Here is a 16,253-nt window from a genome sequence, read left to right as displayed (position 1 = left end):
CTGTTTTAGTCGCATAATAATAATAATGATTGTTATTATTACATGAAAAAAAAAATCATGGTAATGATTATCATAAAAATGCTATGAATAATTACATTAATGCAGATAATGATGAATAAGAGAAAGGGAAAATATTTATAATAATAAAAGAATCTTGATTAGAGAATCGAGTTAATTAATATTATACAAAATCCTGAAAATGGCTAAAATAGGTGCTTTATAGTACTCTTTTATGAATTACATAAAACACAATTTATTCAATTGTGAATTAATGATATAACAGGATAAATTTTTTTAATTTTCGTAAATACGTCGAAGCTTATCAATTCTAGATTATAAGAGCCAAATGGCCTAATTGCTTCGACTTTTATAAAATTACAGGTCATAAACTTTATTACTATGCGATTAAACAAAAGTTAGATGGGAAAACTTATGATAAATAAATTTCCAAATTTCTTCTTAATCACAAATCTTAAAAAAAAAAATGATCGAAATATTAGTATCGATTAATCAAAGCTTATTAATTATTTTTCATTAAAATGACAATTTACACTTTATTAAAAATTCTACATCAGTCAGCGTTTAAATAATGTCAATTTTTATGTAATATTAAACTTTAAATAGAATGCATTAATAAGTTATCCAAAGGTGATGAATTTTGTGCAATTGAAATAGTAGAAAATAATGTTTCTTATATTTCAATTATTCGCATTAACAAAATTGATAAAATTAAAAGAGTGTCTTGGACTGCGAACGAGTTTACTTGTTTCAAATATTCCTCCAATTTTTATTAAAAGTTACCGTAATTTTAGGTATGTGCTATTGTAGTATAATAATAATGATAATGTTTCCATCTCTTCTAATATTTTTACTATTGTATGAGTACCATTAGAATATTTAAAGAATTAAATTATTTATAATGATATTACTTATTATCTATTAACTATGATTCAATCAAAATTGTAAATAACGAAAATATTTTATCTATATTTCTCGATAGAGGGAGATGAGTAAAAATATTCAATCGCTCTAATAACTTACCAAATTATTATAATCTTACAATTTTTATCAAACTCACTCCCTATTGTTACGACATTTCATTATTGCATGTAATAAATAATATATTTATCGATGCACTTAACTTTTGACTTTACCTTTGCTTACCCTATAATGTTTTTTTCATAGTTTTCAGAGAGTTTTTAATATTCCGTTTGTTTTATGGTCTTCCCAAACAATTTATTTAAGATTCATAAACAATTTTTTATAATTGACTTATTTTGTTACATAAATTACAGATAAATAACGTCATTTTGAATATCAATATGTAGAAATCTAAAAATAACTTATAGTCTGATGAAAGTATCACTGCAATAAAAATTCACACAAATGTTAATTATTTCTTTTTTTTTCAATGATTATATAATTTTTAATTTAATATTATTATCAATTTTCATAATTTTATAATTAAATATACACACAAATTTTGAAATTCATTTAATAGCGAAACAACAAAATATAAAATAAACCATAAGCTGAAAAAATTTGATTCTAATAGTTTACAGGATTATATTCTATTATAAAATTTGAATGTTTATAGTTTAAAAATAAAATAAAACATAGAAAAAAGATTATTAAAAAATTTGAACTCGATGATTTTCACGATCGCAAACTATAATATTACCGGTTGACGTTACAGCTACACCTTCAAGTCCCTTAAATTCTCCATCGCCACTGCCCCACGTGCCAAAAGCTCGAAGGAATATTCCATCAGGCGTAAATATTTGGATACGATTATTTCCAGAATCAGCGACAATAATGTAACCTTGATCATCAACAGCAATACCCCGCGGAAATTTAAACTGTCCTTCATCTGATCCTTCAGAACCAAATGCAGTAAGCACACGACCGCCTACATCAAAGATTTGAATTCGATGGTTATTGCTATCACTGACAATTACACGATTAGTATTGCTCACAGCAATGTAATGGGGATGTTCCAATTGTCCTCTGCCACTACCACTTGATCCAAATTTACCAACAAAAGTTCCATCAGATTGAAAGACCTGGAAAAAAAAATTGCTTAAGGCATGTTGATACAGGTGGGTGTTTTTGTATGAACATTGTAAAAAATTAATTAAGTTAACCTGCACACGATGGTTTTCTTTGTCACATACATAAATAAAGCCTAGAGCATCAGTGGTAATCCCCCAAGGATAATTAAATCGACCATCAGCAGTACCTTGAGATCCAAATGCTCTTAAAAATCTTCCTGACGGATCAAGTACTTGAATACGATGGTTGTATCGATCCGCAATGATATATTGGCCAATTCGATTGACTACAACTCCAGCAAGACAGTCAAATTCACCTTCACCACTTCCGTAAGTTCCAAACTCCTTCATGAAGTTACCATTCTGATCAAAAACTTGTACACGATGATTAGAGCTGTCAGCCACAACAATTGAATTATCCGGGCCAACAGCCAGGCCTCTTGGCCATGTAAAGCATCCGGCTCCGCTCCCCCGCGTTCCAAATTTCAACAGTTGTCGCCGCTTTAGCAGATATTGATTCCTGAGGATTAAATATTATATAATACAAAACATTAAATTATAAATCCTTTCTTTAACTTTAAAATATACTAGGATTTAATTTTTTGGAGATGAATAAATCCTTCAGGCAAAATCAAAAAATATAATTATATATTATAATTGATAATTATATTTTATTTACCTAGTGGAAGAACCTGTTACTGCGGGGATACCTGGAGCTACTGTAGGAGACGTGGGGGAGCCTGCCGGGTTTTTTTGGTCGTCGTCAGAGGATTCAAATGAAGTTTGACCGGTGTGTCGTAGTGGTAAGCCTAAAGATAATCTTCTTGACACAGTACTTGCGCTATTAACGTAATTACATTAATTCTATTATTTTTTAGTTTGAAAACAAAAAAAAAATAAAAAATAAAGTGCTATTTATTGATAAATAAACTGACCTGGAGGAGGGAATTGATGAGGTTGACGTTGGTTCCTTGTCCTTAGTACTACGATTACCATATTTATTTTTAAGATAACGAGCCCATGAACTTAATGCCGCTCCATCCTTTTCAACACCACCACGATCCCGGTCTGGACTTGGTTCTCGTGATTTAAGGGTATGAGTACTACGACTTCGTGCTAATTCTGAGCCAACACCATACTTAGCAGCTAGATAAGCATTAGGTGAATGAGTTACAGGTGTTGGAGAGTCGTCGTCCATATCAAGATCATCTTGACTGAAATTATGAGAACTTCTTGAACGTGCTACCCGCTGGCGTCGATCTTTCAATGCTGCATATCGTGATCTTGGAGAAAGTGATTCATTATCTGGTTCTGCTTCTCGTTCACGCTCACGTTCTCTATCTCGTGCTGCTGTTACTGCTGCTTGACTTTTACTCTTGTTCAAAAATCTGTAATTTTAAACAAATTTATTATTTATGTCTAGAACTTGATGCTATGAAAAAATGCATTTTTATGCCTATCAATTAGAATTATTTCAATCACTTTGAAGTGAATGTTACCTTTTTTTTTAAATAGATTTTATTATATTTGCTCGTTCTATTTTTTTAGAGCATCACAAATAATTATCAAAAATACATTCATATCAATTCAGTGAATTCGTATAAAATAAAAATTAGGGATTAAAATGTTGTATGCAGGATTTAAATGAAAGCATTTATTGTATAGAAAAAATTGAAAATTATTGGAACTAGACTAAAGATACACAAAAAAAATATCCTGAATAATAGAACTAATATTTTATTTATCGAGCTTACACATCTACTAAAAATACTGTACATATAAATATTCATAACACTCTATTTTGAAAGATATGTAACATCCAATATATTTTACATGACATTATTTATCCATTTCAATAACTTCTCATACAACAGAGAGCTTTGTTATGATTTTGAATGAATATTTCTTTTAATGGAAAAATCCAAGGATATATCTGGATATCATATTATCAATTATAAATAAATGAAAATTTGATCTGCTCTTTTTTGTCATTTTAATCGGATCAGTACATTCGATCAGAGAGTTGACCCTTATTTCCACTACTTTTATTATCCGTTTTTCACATTTTCTAAGTTTATAATTGAAAACTAGTAGATTGAACTTTAAACTTTAAATTAACAATTTTTAGTTTCATAATCCTCACGGGATAGCTGAAGACTGTCACGGTGCCGTAGAACATCAAGTTTATTTTGTTAATGCAAGCAGAATCAGAATTGTAAACAACATTCTTCTTCATCGTGTTGCGTCAGTAATATGGTGAAGTATTTTTATTAGGATCCTGGGAGTCCTTTTAAGCAATAAATTCTCTGCAATTTTTTTTTCAAGAAGATTGAATAAGTTTTGTTTCTATTTTTCATTCAAAATTTGATTGAATTTCATGCATTTTTATACTGTTTTTTTATTCATGAAATATGACCGGACTTTATGAAATTACATTACTTAATTATTTATGCTGATTCATTAAAATTTCCTGTGATATTTACAAATTAAAATGAGTTTTGGGTTTATATTTGGTCAGTTATACTGTATTAAATCTTGAATTGTTAATTTTTTATCACTAACTCGATTAAATAAATTATCTTTCCATTCAATAAAATTGTTTTGAATAAACATAAAAATGAAAAGAGACAATAGTTTATCATTTTGAAATTTTTAATTAAATCCATTCATCATAAAGTTTGAATAACTTTAAATTTTTCGGATTATTATCACATGATAAATGGATCACTACTATTGTTAATGAATGAAATAACAGATTAGTAATACAATTATCAGAATAGTATTCACTTTTTAAACATCTACAATAAACAAAGGAATTTACTCTATTCACAATATTTTATGACAGGGAAATAAATGAAACTGATTGTTACGTTACTGTTTTTTATTTATCACACCAATAAACTGTTGCAGAATTATAGATTAGGGAAAACATACAAAAATTCGTTAAAATATCAATTTTACAAATAAAAATCAAAAGATTAAAATTCAATTTTTCACTAATGTTATTATATATCACTTATTACTTACAATATACGATTAAAATAATGTTAGAAACAAAGTATCTGCCTCAAAAAATTAATGATACTTTCATTTAAAATAATAGATGATAAATAATATTTGAGCTTACAACAATTTTTCATTCATATGATTTAATTTTTAATTTTTAAAAAATAAAAACCGTAACTCCACTAGATAAATATTTAAAGAATTTTATCTCCAGATTTAAATTATTGTTGACGAGTAAAACGTTTCTATTCTCATATTTCTTCAACTCTAATTGACATTCTTAAAGCTGTATATTTTTCTGTTTACTTTTATTTAGCACTTAAGGTTAATAAAAACGAGTAGCGGTTTCACACAGCAACCTACTAATTGTCTGATGTATATATTAAAAACATAATGAGACATAAAAAAAAATTCATAACAGTTATTTTGTAATATGCAACAAAAAAATGCCTTGAGGTTTTGTCAGTACTTCAGTAAATGCACCTGTTAATTAGTGTTCATTCACTCAAAATAACTGATTATTTTATTTAAGCAATTAAATAAAACAAAAAAAAAAAAGAAATTTGAAATTTTTCATTTTTACTATCCTAGCAAAAATATTTCTACTACTTTCTAAATAAAGCTATTATTTATTATGCTCAAATATTACTACTCTCTATGTAAAACTGCCACTTTTTACACTCAAAAACTACCCTCTGCATAAATACGTTTTTATGAACACAGTAAAAATTATTAACAGGAAGTAGTAGAAATATGTTCACTGGGATAATGTTAGGGTCTGTAGACATGTGAATGTGTTTGTAAGTCTATACGTTTATGTAATCATACTCATAGTACTTGTATGTAAGTAAAGAGTGTAGTATTTTAAATATTCATAAAAGTAAATTCATTAAAATGCTGTAAAGTAGTATGAAAATGCAGAAGACAATTGATATCAATTGTGTTAAGGCACCAATCAGTGTTGTTGGAGATACTGTTGATTTATTATCAGCTTCATTTATATTTTCTGCCATTTTTAGATTCTCAATATCACATTTATTTAACAAAGTATTATGGTCAATTTGATTCTGATTTGTATTAGAAGCAAAACCATTTAACTTTAAATCTCCCTTTGTTTCGACAGATTCAGTTAGGAAGTTCTGTGTACTATCTTTTGGCTTTTCTGTAATTAACCAACTACTATCATCAGTACTTGAAGTTTCTGACGTTGTATTTTCAACATCCGTGCTTTCTAGATCTTCCTTGTTATTATTTGATAATTCAGTCGGTTCATCAATACTTGATACTGTTTTGTTCCGATTCATATTTCCAGATAAATTTCTTATTTCCGTTGAGCTTCCTTCATTCCCATTTAACATAGATATTCCTTTAGAACTGTTTGATTCCTTAAAAAAAAGTTTCTTCTTTACAGGCTGTATAATATCTTCAGTTATTATCCATCCCTGATCATCAAATAAATCATTATTGGACGTAAAACTTTTAGAAGTGTTTCCATTTAAGGAATCAACATTGAAGGGTAGTCCATCTGATTCAACAAAAACATTATTAACATTTTTTTCCAAAAATGTGTCATGTAAATAATCAGATTGATTTAGATTTGTAGTTGGTTGATATTTTTTTTTAATTGAATTTTTTAATTCGTTATCTTCTAATAAAAAATCACTATCTTCTGGAAGAATTTCATTATTTGGTTTCAGTTTTTTATCTTCATTTCCTTGAGTGCCCTTCTTCATTATATCAATTAATATCTGACAACGTTGAACGTTCTTTCTTTGATGAATCTTATCACTTTCTTTTTTCACTTCATCATTAAACTTATCACTTTTTACCATAATCATATGATTATTTTCTTCAACACTTAAAATTTCAAATTCATCATTTGGATGATCAAAAATTTTTTCCTGTTCATTATTAAATTCCAATCGGTCCTTTTCAATGTTTTGTCTATATTGAGTACTGTCATGTTCTGTATTAACTATTTGGTTATTCACAATTGGTGCATACAATCCATTCATTTTAACTAAATTGAATTCTTTAGATAATTCGTCTTTATCCGTCGTTATATTAGTATTAGGATTATCGTCATTGTCAACACAAGGGACTATTAGAATTGGTGGAATATTTGTAGGGATAGGAGTATTATAATTTTCATTATTTAATAGTTTAGATTTATGGTCAGTATATGATAATGATCCCTCTAAATCATCAACGTTATTTTGATTCTCAACATAAAATGTCGGTGATATGGGATTTTTTTCATTCATAGTATTTTTAAAACACTTATGATCCTGATGAACAGAATTAGAAGACAAGTAGTGATGGTCGTGACCATTCATTACGAACCTGCTGGTATAACCGGTAGATGCTGTTGATGAGGAGGTACCTGAAAGCGACGGCGATGTGTGGGCAGGGCTTCCTCTTGGTGAAGAGTATCTAAATTAATAATTTAATATTAGTGTGGAAACGTTATTTTTATTATTAATAGATTTAGTCAGATCTAGCCAAAAACTGAATTTAGATCTGAATTAATATAAATTAGTTTGAAAGATAAAATTAAATCTAATCGTTTTCACGTGTCAAGAAAATTGATGTCGTCATTAAAGAGGTGATATTTTTTGCTGTTACAGTAAAAGATTAGAAGCTTGATTAAATTAGTTTATTGATGGTAATTAGTTGATTAAAGTACCTGGTAGAAGGAGAATCCTCTTTACTTCCGCGTCTTGCTTCAGCACTTCGTGCTAGCAATGGACCAATATCTGTCCGTGCCATGGTAGTATCATTTCTAACACGTTCATGAGCAGTTGGGAGACTAGTTGTTGGTGTTGAGTTAGTATCAGCTTCTGAGTCATCTTCAGTTTCTGTTTCCGTTTCTTCAGAGCTAGTAGTTTCTTCATCGTCATCATCTTCCTCTGTAGCTTCTTTTTTTGTAGATACATCTTCTTTAGCTGGACTTGTGATGGATGAAGACGTACTATTACCTAAAGAAATTTCAATAATGTATTAAAAAAAATTCAATTAGAATAAAAATGTCCTAGAAATATATTACAACTGTGAGCATTTACCTGTTCCTAAAAAACGACTCTGAAAAGGCCGAGGAGTATTAGTCAAAGAATTTTCCTGGCCATTTGTTGAAGCTGTAGTATTGGTAGATAAAACGTTGGAAGGAGTGTTAAGCTGCGATGTACGTGCGAGATATTTTTGTTTTATTTGTTCAGTAGTGAAAGGTGCTCCAGTATTCCGATTGCTTGTTGTTGTGGAGCTTTCTGATCCAGTGCTTGAATCTGATGACGCGCTTCTTGTTCCAGATGAGTGAGTTCCAGGAGAAGATTTTTTGCTATACATTATTCACAGTTATTTTTATTCAAATAAATTTAAAAAAATATAAATCTGACATTTGTATTATTGAATACCTTGCTATTGCAGATTTTTTAGATGAATCTTCAGAGTCTCTTTCTGTTTCACCTGCTGCTGGAGTATGTCCAGATGAAACTGAAGTAACTGGTTGCTCTTCTTCAACAGCTTCTGTTGTTGCTGGGATACTTCGGTTTTGTTTCTTAATTTTCATTATTTCATCATCTTCGCTTGTTTGTTTTAGCAATGATGTTGTTTTCTTTGCTTGAATCTACAATAATTCAATAAATATAACTGACTGACAATGAATGCTGTATGTATTATTAATAAATAACAAGAGTTAAAAATACCTGAGGTTTTGGTGTAAAATGCGTAGGTGATGAAGGTTCTTCCTTCTTCCGTTTGCTGGCTCTCTCATATTCTTGCAATATCTTCATTACACGAGGTGAATCTGTGAGTCGAAATATTCCCGATAAGGGTCCTCTTGCCGCATCTTCGGTGTCTAGAATGCGCTCTCGGGGTGGCTGATCAGTTGTTGGTGTGAATCGGACAATTGATCGTGTGTCTCCATCAGATTCCTCCCCATCACGGTGACGCATAAACCGACTTCTATAACGAGATCTGTTCTTTGGTGTCTCGTATTCTCCTGCGTCATATCTTAAACAGAATATTATTTATTCATTAAACAAAAATGTCTTTATAAATAATAAATTTTATTAAAAATAAAATAAATAATTACTCATAATCTTGGGCGTAACGATTTCTAGATAAACGTTCTTCATCTTGTTGACGGTATTGAGATGCTAAACGATGATCACTTTTACTCCTCATTAAACCTGGTGAATTTCCAGGTGGAGCTAAATTTCCTGAAAGGTGTAAATATCCGCTACTTCCAGTTTCTGGTTTAATATTAAGTTCTCCATAACCAGCCATGTGAAGAACTAATTGATTTGGATCGTGAGTCATGATAAATCGGACGCGACGTCCATAATCACCAGCTTCATATTCAAACTTCCTGAAACGAGAAATTACATTGTTTTTTTTATAATAAAAATAATAGATGTAAATTAATCAAACATTCATAGTCACCTGATAAATTCCATTGTTTTAAGGAATAAATCTTTAGTGTCACACAATTCAGCATCATTCCATGGAACATTTTCATTTATATGAGCTTCAGCTAGATCACAGTTGCTTTGAATGTTTGCAATTTCCAATTCTAAATTTTCTTTTAATTGAATTAAACTCCGGAGTTCAGTTCCTGAGTAACGATCAATCTCATTTCGTAGATATTCTGTACGATCCTTTAGAGCTTTACTGAGACGTCTGTAAATTTCATCAATTTCTTCTGTTACAGATGCACAATTTGTTTGAAGTCCTACTGTATTTTTTTCCACTGAAGCTAAAGCTTCCTGTAATCGATGTAAACCTCTCCGAATCTAAAATAATAGAAATTCATGTAATATAATATACATCAATAGTTGTAGATGCAAGGTAATCTTTTTAAAAATTCAATACATTTGTATTTATACGTCCTATCTCACGCCTAAGAATGTCCATATGTGCATCTTTACATTCAGGACAGCATTTTTTATCACAATGAACACAGAGAGAACAGTAACTCTTTTCTGAACAAACTCCACAACGTTCCATAATTTGCCCACTTGTTGGATCCGGCAGTTCTCCAGTGATTTCGATATGTAGCTCTAAAAAACGTTGAAGTGTTACGTTTGTTGGAAATGCCTGAACTCCCTACAAAGAATACATTAAACTTTATTAGTTTCTCTTAGAAAGTTGAAAACAAATTATCTTACCTGATAGGGTATGCGATGTTCAGCTCTACATTCTGGACATTTAACTTGTCGACGAACGTAGTCAACCAAACCATCCATACATGGCTCCATGCAGAAACTGTGCTGACATGGTAAGAGTTTGGGATTCCTGTAACGATCTAGACAGATCGCACAGGTCAGCAGCTGTTCAAATTGCTCCATTTGCCTGCAAGATAAACAATACATATTCATTATAAACGATAGTCTATTAATTTAATTTTATGATCAAATAATGGTAATCTTTTTTTTCAAGAAAAACTGAGAAATATCGTAAATAATTTATAATATAGATGAATACTATGCATGTAGTTTGAAATTTATGGAGTATATGATTTCTTTTCAGTGAACACAGTCCATCAATGTCATGAGTGTTAGCTGAAAGAGTTCGTTACATTGAATCTGAATTGTGGAAAATTTTTGCACTCCTTCAGAAAGTTTATTGAGAGATATTAAAGAAAAATATCGTTTAAATATTGATAGAGATTAATATATTGAAGTAAGAAAGTATTTCAAAGTATTTTGATGCAAGAATTTATGATTTATATAAAGTTTTGAATTGAAAAAAAAAAAAAATAATAATAAATTTACAAAAATGAATAGATTGAATGTAAATATTATTCATAAAAATAAAGTTGCTAAGTTTGATAGCAATATTCTATTGTGTACTTTAATGCAATGAATTGTAAGTAACAATTCCTTTCGTTTGCAAAGATTCATTGATGAATAAAACCTGCATTTAATGATACAGACCAAATTGCTGACCTGACAGTGCTAAATAACAAAGATTCTCACCCGGTAGCATCTTCATTGCAACATTCTTTAGCTCATGACTTTTTTACTTGGTATAGTTTGATTATTCGTTGAGACATTTTGAAAGATATTTTTGCAAAGATAAACGTCACTAAACTATTTATGTTTCAGAAACTTTCCAGCCTGCGTCATCAAGGTTACAAGTTTCAAGATTGAGTTTTCTCAGGTATCTTCTTCACATAATTATTTCAGAAATATTTGGAAAAGTACATTAACTAATCAGAAACGTCTTCCTAGTTGAGTGTTCATTTTAATCAGAATTGTTAATCCTTTTAATTAAAAATTATAAGGATTATTGCGTCAACGTGTTGTTTTCATTTGCACTTCTGATTAAACAAGACATTTCATGAATTTCTAAGTACTTCAAAGGAACTTAATAATGATAGTTATTATTTATGGTGCTTTATTATACATAAATATAAATATATTATGATAAAATATTTCTAAAATAGCATTTTTATGATAATAGTGATGACTTAATTTCTAAATAAAATGGGGTTGAATTAAAAATGCATGTAATGTGTTTTTAAAAATGGAGTTTCTTTATTTATAGAGCACCGAAAGTCCTACTTTAGAATTGATAGTTAGTACGTGAGAAGTATTCAAAGATAAGATTTAAAATGTTGTTTTTTAAAATTTGTAAGTATTCTTCAATACTTCAAGTGGTACATTCAATTCTATTCAGTTTTGAATATTTCTAAAAAAATTTTTAACAACTAATATTGATATAAAAATGATGAAATTTAAAAGTGTAATATTGAATCAATCAACATTTAGTATATCAAATTGATACTAATTCTAAAAATATATCTTCTCGTCATAAGTTATTCCAATTTAGTTACATTATTTGAATGGGCTATTATTAAGAAATATATTTTCAAGATTTATAATGTTGTTTATGAATCATGAATTATTTATTTTTATTTATAAGTCTTTATTGTTTTTCATTATGAAAAGTCTTTATATACTTTTAGGCTCTAGGATGAAAGTCTTGGAAACTTTAGGGCTTCAGTATTTTATTAAAGTTCTACAATTTCACCAACTTTGTCAACTAAGTAGAACATAATTAGAACAATGTGTGTATGAATAAGGCATTCTCAAAAAGTTAAAATAAAAAAATAAGGTAGATTTTTGATCCAATTTGAGAACCAATGCGTTTTTGACGGTGTATTTATAAAGACAGACTTACGAGTGAGCCAACTGATGTCTGAATATTTCTACAGTTACCGTGATGAGTTATATTTAGACAGACTTGTGCCACCTTCCAGTAACTGATTTTACAGATTGTTACATTTTTAGAGTATTGCAGTTCTCAGTGTATGCCTGCTATCATCAAATATCCTTAAAATGTTCATTTTTATCCTAACTACACATCAAACTACCTCTTTAATACAAAACTGTTGGAGGTCTTGGAAATTTCATGAAATTTGTTCATACTTCATGCCAGCTAGTTAGGAATTAAAGAGACGGTCATGTGAAGACAACTAATAATACTTTCTAAGAAAATTCAATGATTCAGGAAATGATATAGTTTTGTTGTTGTTGAAGTTTAGGGGGAAAAGAAAACTGATTTTGTTGAAACAGAGAAATAAAGACTTTGGTATGAATAATGGAGAATAAAAGCTTTGTTCTTTTGATACCAATATGTGGTAAATGTACTTGTGAGTTATGATGAGTATGCTTATGACTATGTACATATATTAGCTACTTGAAACTTTGTGTTCTTGCTATGATTATTATAAGATTCTCATGACAGTATATTCCACTTTCTTTGTTCAATTATTTATTGAACTTCATTAAGAATATTTTTGTTCTTGGCCTTGGAGATAAGTATTGTAGAAAAGAATAGTCATTTTTTAATTATTTATTAAAATATTTAAAGAATCATAATTAGTTTTTTTCGACAAAGAAGATCTTTATGATTTATTTGAACAAAATCTTAAGAAGTTCAGATGATGAGGAATGTTAATAATTAATTATGTATTCTAATGTTTACTTTGGTGTAGTACAATAGATGATATAATAATACATAAATCTTGGCAAAACTTTTGATAAATCTACAATATCAATAATTTGTTTGGAGATACTACATTAAAGAAATTTTTCATTGACTTTTGAATGCGTGCTTTAAGTTATTTTTGTCATGGATCTAAGGATCTATTAATATTTTCCATTGTAAAAAATACTTTATGTTACAGAGTGAAAAAAAAAAAGTTCAAAGCTGAACGTCAAACTTTTTTATTTGTGTTCATGAATGTTGAGATTTAAAAATACTCTAAATTACTAGAGGATTTTCGAAAAATGGAATATATCATCAAAATATTAACTACAAAACATTCATATCAATCTTTTAACGTCATTTAACTGTACATTATTAAAAATCCATGAAATTATTTTTTAAAAATTTTTTCAATTCTGTTGACAAAATTTGTCTGTCTTCAATTTTATCACAAACTCTAAATTCTAAAAAATATTCATGATTTATTTAATTTAAAAAGAAAACATTTCCAATATTTTTTCTTGTTACTTCCTATTATATATATATTTAAAAAGAAACAAAGAAAAACAGAAAGAGTGTGAGAAAGAATGGTAAAGTTAAAAAGTATAATTTAAAAACTTTTTGGCAAAAAAATAAACAATAACTTTTATGCAAATGATTTTTCTTTCAACAGTTATCACAATTAGAATAAAGAATCTGGCTTTAGTCCCATTTTTTGATGCATATTGTTTTCGTCAAGTCCATTAGTTGAATAAATGAATCTATTCCTTAATTATTCCAACAAACTTTACCAACTGTAAAGACGTTGTAGATTATAATGAAATTTTAAAATATATTTCCTTTGTAATTATATATTAATTATAATTCACATCAGAAGATAAAGATGAACTTTGTTCACTGCTTTTGAAATTAAGGGTTTATCTTGTTATTAAACTTTTATTTAACTGCAGAAATTCAAGATAAGCCATAGAATTATGAATATAGTTTATCTAAAATATGTGAAAGGTGTAAAATGGTAAAGCCACTATGGGAACGATATGCAATTCTCATTTTATAGTTGAGGAACTTTTGATATGACATTTCTATGTTATGCATAAAAATAGCATACTAAACAAATTTAAACTTTATCTATCAATTTTTTGTTCGAACTTCAATTGAAAATATAGTAGTTTTCTTACCTTTTATGACCGCCTAGGGGCGGCCTTTTTAATCCGAACCCCTTCTATAGAGTTTTTGAATGTTGTTTTGCACTTATTGATATATTGGCGCTGATATCATCTATAATAAAGCACTTATATCACTCTGTTCTAAACTATTAATAAAAACATCGTATAAATTTAACATTGCCATGTCTTATAAAAGACTTTAAAAACATTACACACTTTTTTAAAATAAATTTTCATTGCTATTAAAAAACAGATTAACTCACAATTTAATCCATATTTATCTTGGTTAAATGATTTTTGGTGTAAGGTAAATATGAAATGTTTAATGAATTATTTCTATTTGAAGAATATTATGATTAATAAAAGTAGAATATTAGTTGATGGATGAATAGTGATGTGAATATTTTCGAAAAAAAATCAACAAAGAAAAAATTCGGTAATGACGAAACTGTGTGTAACCGGACACCGAAGTAGTGATATTAGAATAGATTTACATGGTTAACAAATTTGCACCGTCACTATAAATGCAGAATCCAACTGTACCGTCTTTACCAGATTTATAGTATTTAATAAAAATTCTACAAAATGATGAAGATATTAGATTTCTATATTAATTTTAAGATGATAATGAAAAGAAAAAAAAAAAAAAATATGAAAGATAAATTTAGAAAAGTTATTATCTTTTTTTGTTTTTAAAAAAGAAAAGATAAAGAAAAGACTTATCTAGATAATTTTTATTCTACAATTGAAAAAAAAAAAAATATAAATTATTGTTACCAATTAATTTTGATTACCAATGATTTTGTAACACTTTTTGGATTTAATTAGAGTTCTAAATGACCCACACTATCACTGTTGGGATATTTAATATTAATAAGCACCAATAATTATTTGATAGATATGTAACACTTTGACTGTAGATTTTTTTATACTATTAAATCTGGTGATTGATTAAGCTATATATATTTAAATATACCGATTGAGAAGCATCGCGTTCTGCCTGGGCCGGATGGCCGTCCGACTCGAAGTGAATGTTTAAGAAGCTATTTCTGAAGCTCCTCATCTTAGTTCGTATCGTTACCTTCCTTGTCTATTAATATTGCTTTTTCACCGCTGTTTTACAGCATCATCTTTCTTTGTATCAACGCGTTCTTCCATCTATTACATACGTTGTTTCTCCTTTTTTATTTAAATGCCGATTTGGCTATGATGGCCACTAAATTTATCAGAAATTTATTTATTTATTTTTCTTTAAAATATTTATTAAATGATAATTATTTAAATTTCTATCGTTTATAATAAAAAATAAATATTTTTAATTCTCTGGTGGAATTAAAATTGTTTGAAATAAAAAGAAAAGAATAGTAAAACAGAATTAATTCCTTCAAAGTATTTAATTGAATAATAACTTAGTTTTTTTTTTTGTTCCTGAATAACTGCATAATATTAAACTTGTAATGTTTCTTGAAAGAATCTTTAAGACGGAATTGCTAATTTTATGTGTACTTTTAGAATATTTTAAGTACATTCACGATATGTTTTTTTATTCTAAATATAAAAATATGCTGTGTCAGAGCGATTAAATAGAAATATCCGAAATATAACTTGGAATATATTCAACATGTATAAGTTTTTTTAATGATGTATTAAAGTTTTCTGAAGAATTATTATCCCAATAAATTTTTCAAAACGAAAGCTTTTCTCAATGGAAGTGTGTATCGATTGTTCTTAATATTTTATTTATGATAATTTTCACTCATGCGTATACAACAGAACATAATATATTTACCGTAAAAGCTTATAAAATATTACAGAAATTTGTTTTCTCTTGTATTAAATTATACTCGAGATTTTAATTAAAAATCTCGAGGATGAAATTTATTAAGTACTTTTATAAATTTTATCGTGAAATATGAAACTTTACTATGCAAAGTTCAGTGCATATGATAAAATTTATTTGCTCGTAGTGTATTCTTGTCCCAAACTAAGGGAGGTAATGCTTGTGATGGAATTAGTATGAACATTTCAGGAGTCTTAA

General features: G+C 28.3%; 1 protein-coding gene across 5 annotated transcripts; it reads right to left on the bottom strand.

Moving 5' to 3' along the window:
• Positions 1-966: 966 nt before the first annotated feature.
• Positions 967-15,311, bottom strand: tn (tripartite motif containing protein thin). Of its 5 annotated transcripts, XM_035095069.1 has the most exons (17): positions 15,192-15,311; positions 14,228-14,327; positions 10,223-10,406; positions 9,927-10,160; positions 9,498-9,847; positions 9,148-9,423; positions 8,759-9,065; positions 8,468-8,679; positions 8,120-8,391; positions 7,744-8,035; positions 7,401-7,490; positions 2,987-3,439; positions 2,731-2,892; positions 2,145-2,571; positions 1,977-2,063; positions 1,682-1,909; positions 967-1,365 (listed from the first exon to the last, which is right to left on the bottom strand). In XM_035095069.1, the coding sequence occupies exons 3-16, from the start codon at positions 10,400-10,402 to the stop codon at positions 1,697-1,699; spliced, it is 3,555 nt and encodes a 1,184-aa protein (XP_034950960.1). In that variant the 5' UTR covers positions 10,403-10,406; positions 14,228-14,327; positions 15,192-15,311; the 3' UTR covers positions 967-1,365; positions 1,682-1,696. The 5 variants fall into 5 exon arrangements, with proteins under 5 accessions (XP_034950960.1, XP_034950956.1, XP_034950959.1 ...); XM_035095065.1 differs by lacking the exon at positions 967-1,365 and having other exon boundaries at positions 1,544-2,063; XM_035095068.1 differs by lacking the exon at positions 967-1,365 and having other exon boundaries at positions 1,544-2,063; positions 14,228-14,361; positions 15,192-15,236.
• Between the last annotated feature and the right edge of the window lie 942 nt (positions 15,312-16,253).

This window comes from Chelonus insularis, unplaced genomic scaffold (assembly GCF_013357705.1).
Source record: "Chelonus insularis isolate UGA/USDA-ARS -01 unplaced genomic scaffold, ASM1335770v1 contig_131_pilon, whole genome shotgun sequence".
NCBI lineage: Eukaryota > Metazoa > Arthropoda > Insecta > Hymenoptera > Braconidae > Chelonus > Chelonus insularis.
The sequence above is the reverse complement of the archived record's forward strand: the minus strand, read 5'-3'. Positions and strand labels throughout refer to the sequence as shown.

Coding starts and splice junctions, on each gene's coding strand:
- tn (XM_035095065.1), bottom strand. CDS start 10,402: ATGGAGCAATTTGAACAGCTGCTGACCTGTGCGATCTGTCTAGATCGT. Junction 2,572..2,730: donor GTAACAGGTTCTTCCACTAG/GTAAATAAAATA, acceptor TTTAATCCTCAG/GAATCAATATCTGCTAAAGC. Junction 2,064..2,144: donor AAGAAAACCATCGTGTGCAG/GTTAACTTAATT, acceptor TTTTTTTTCCAG/GTCTTTCAATCTGATGGAAC.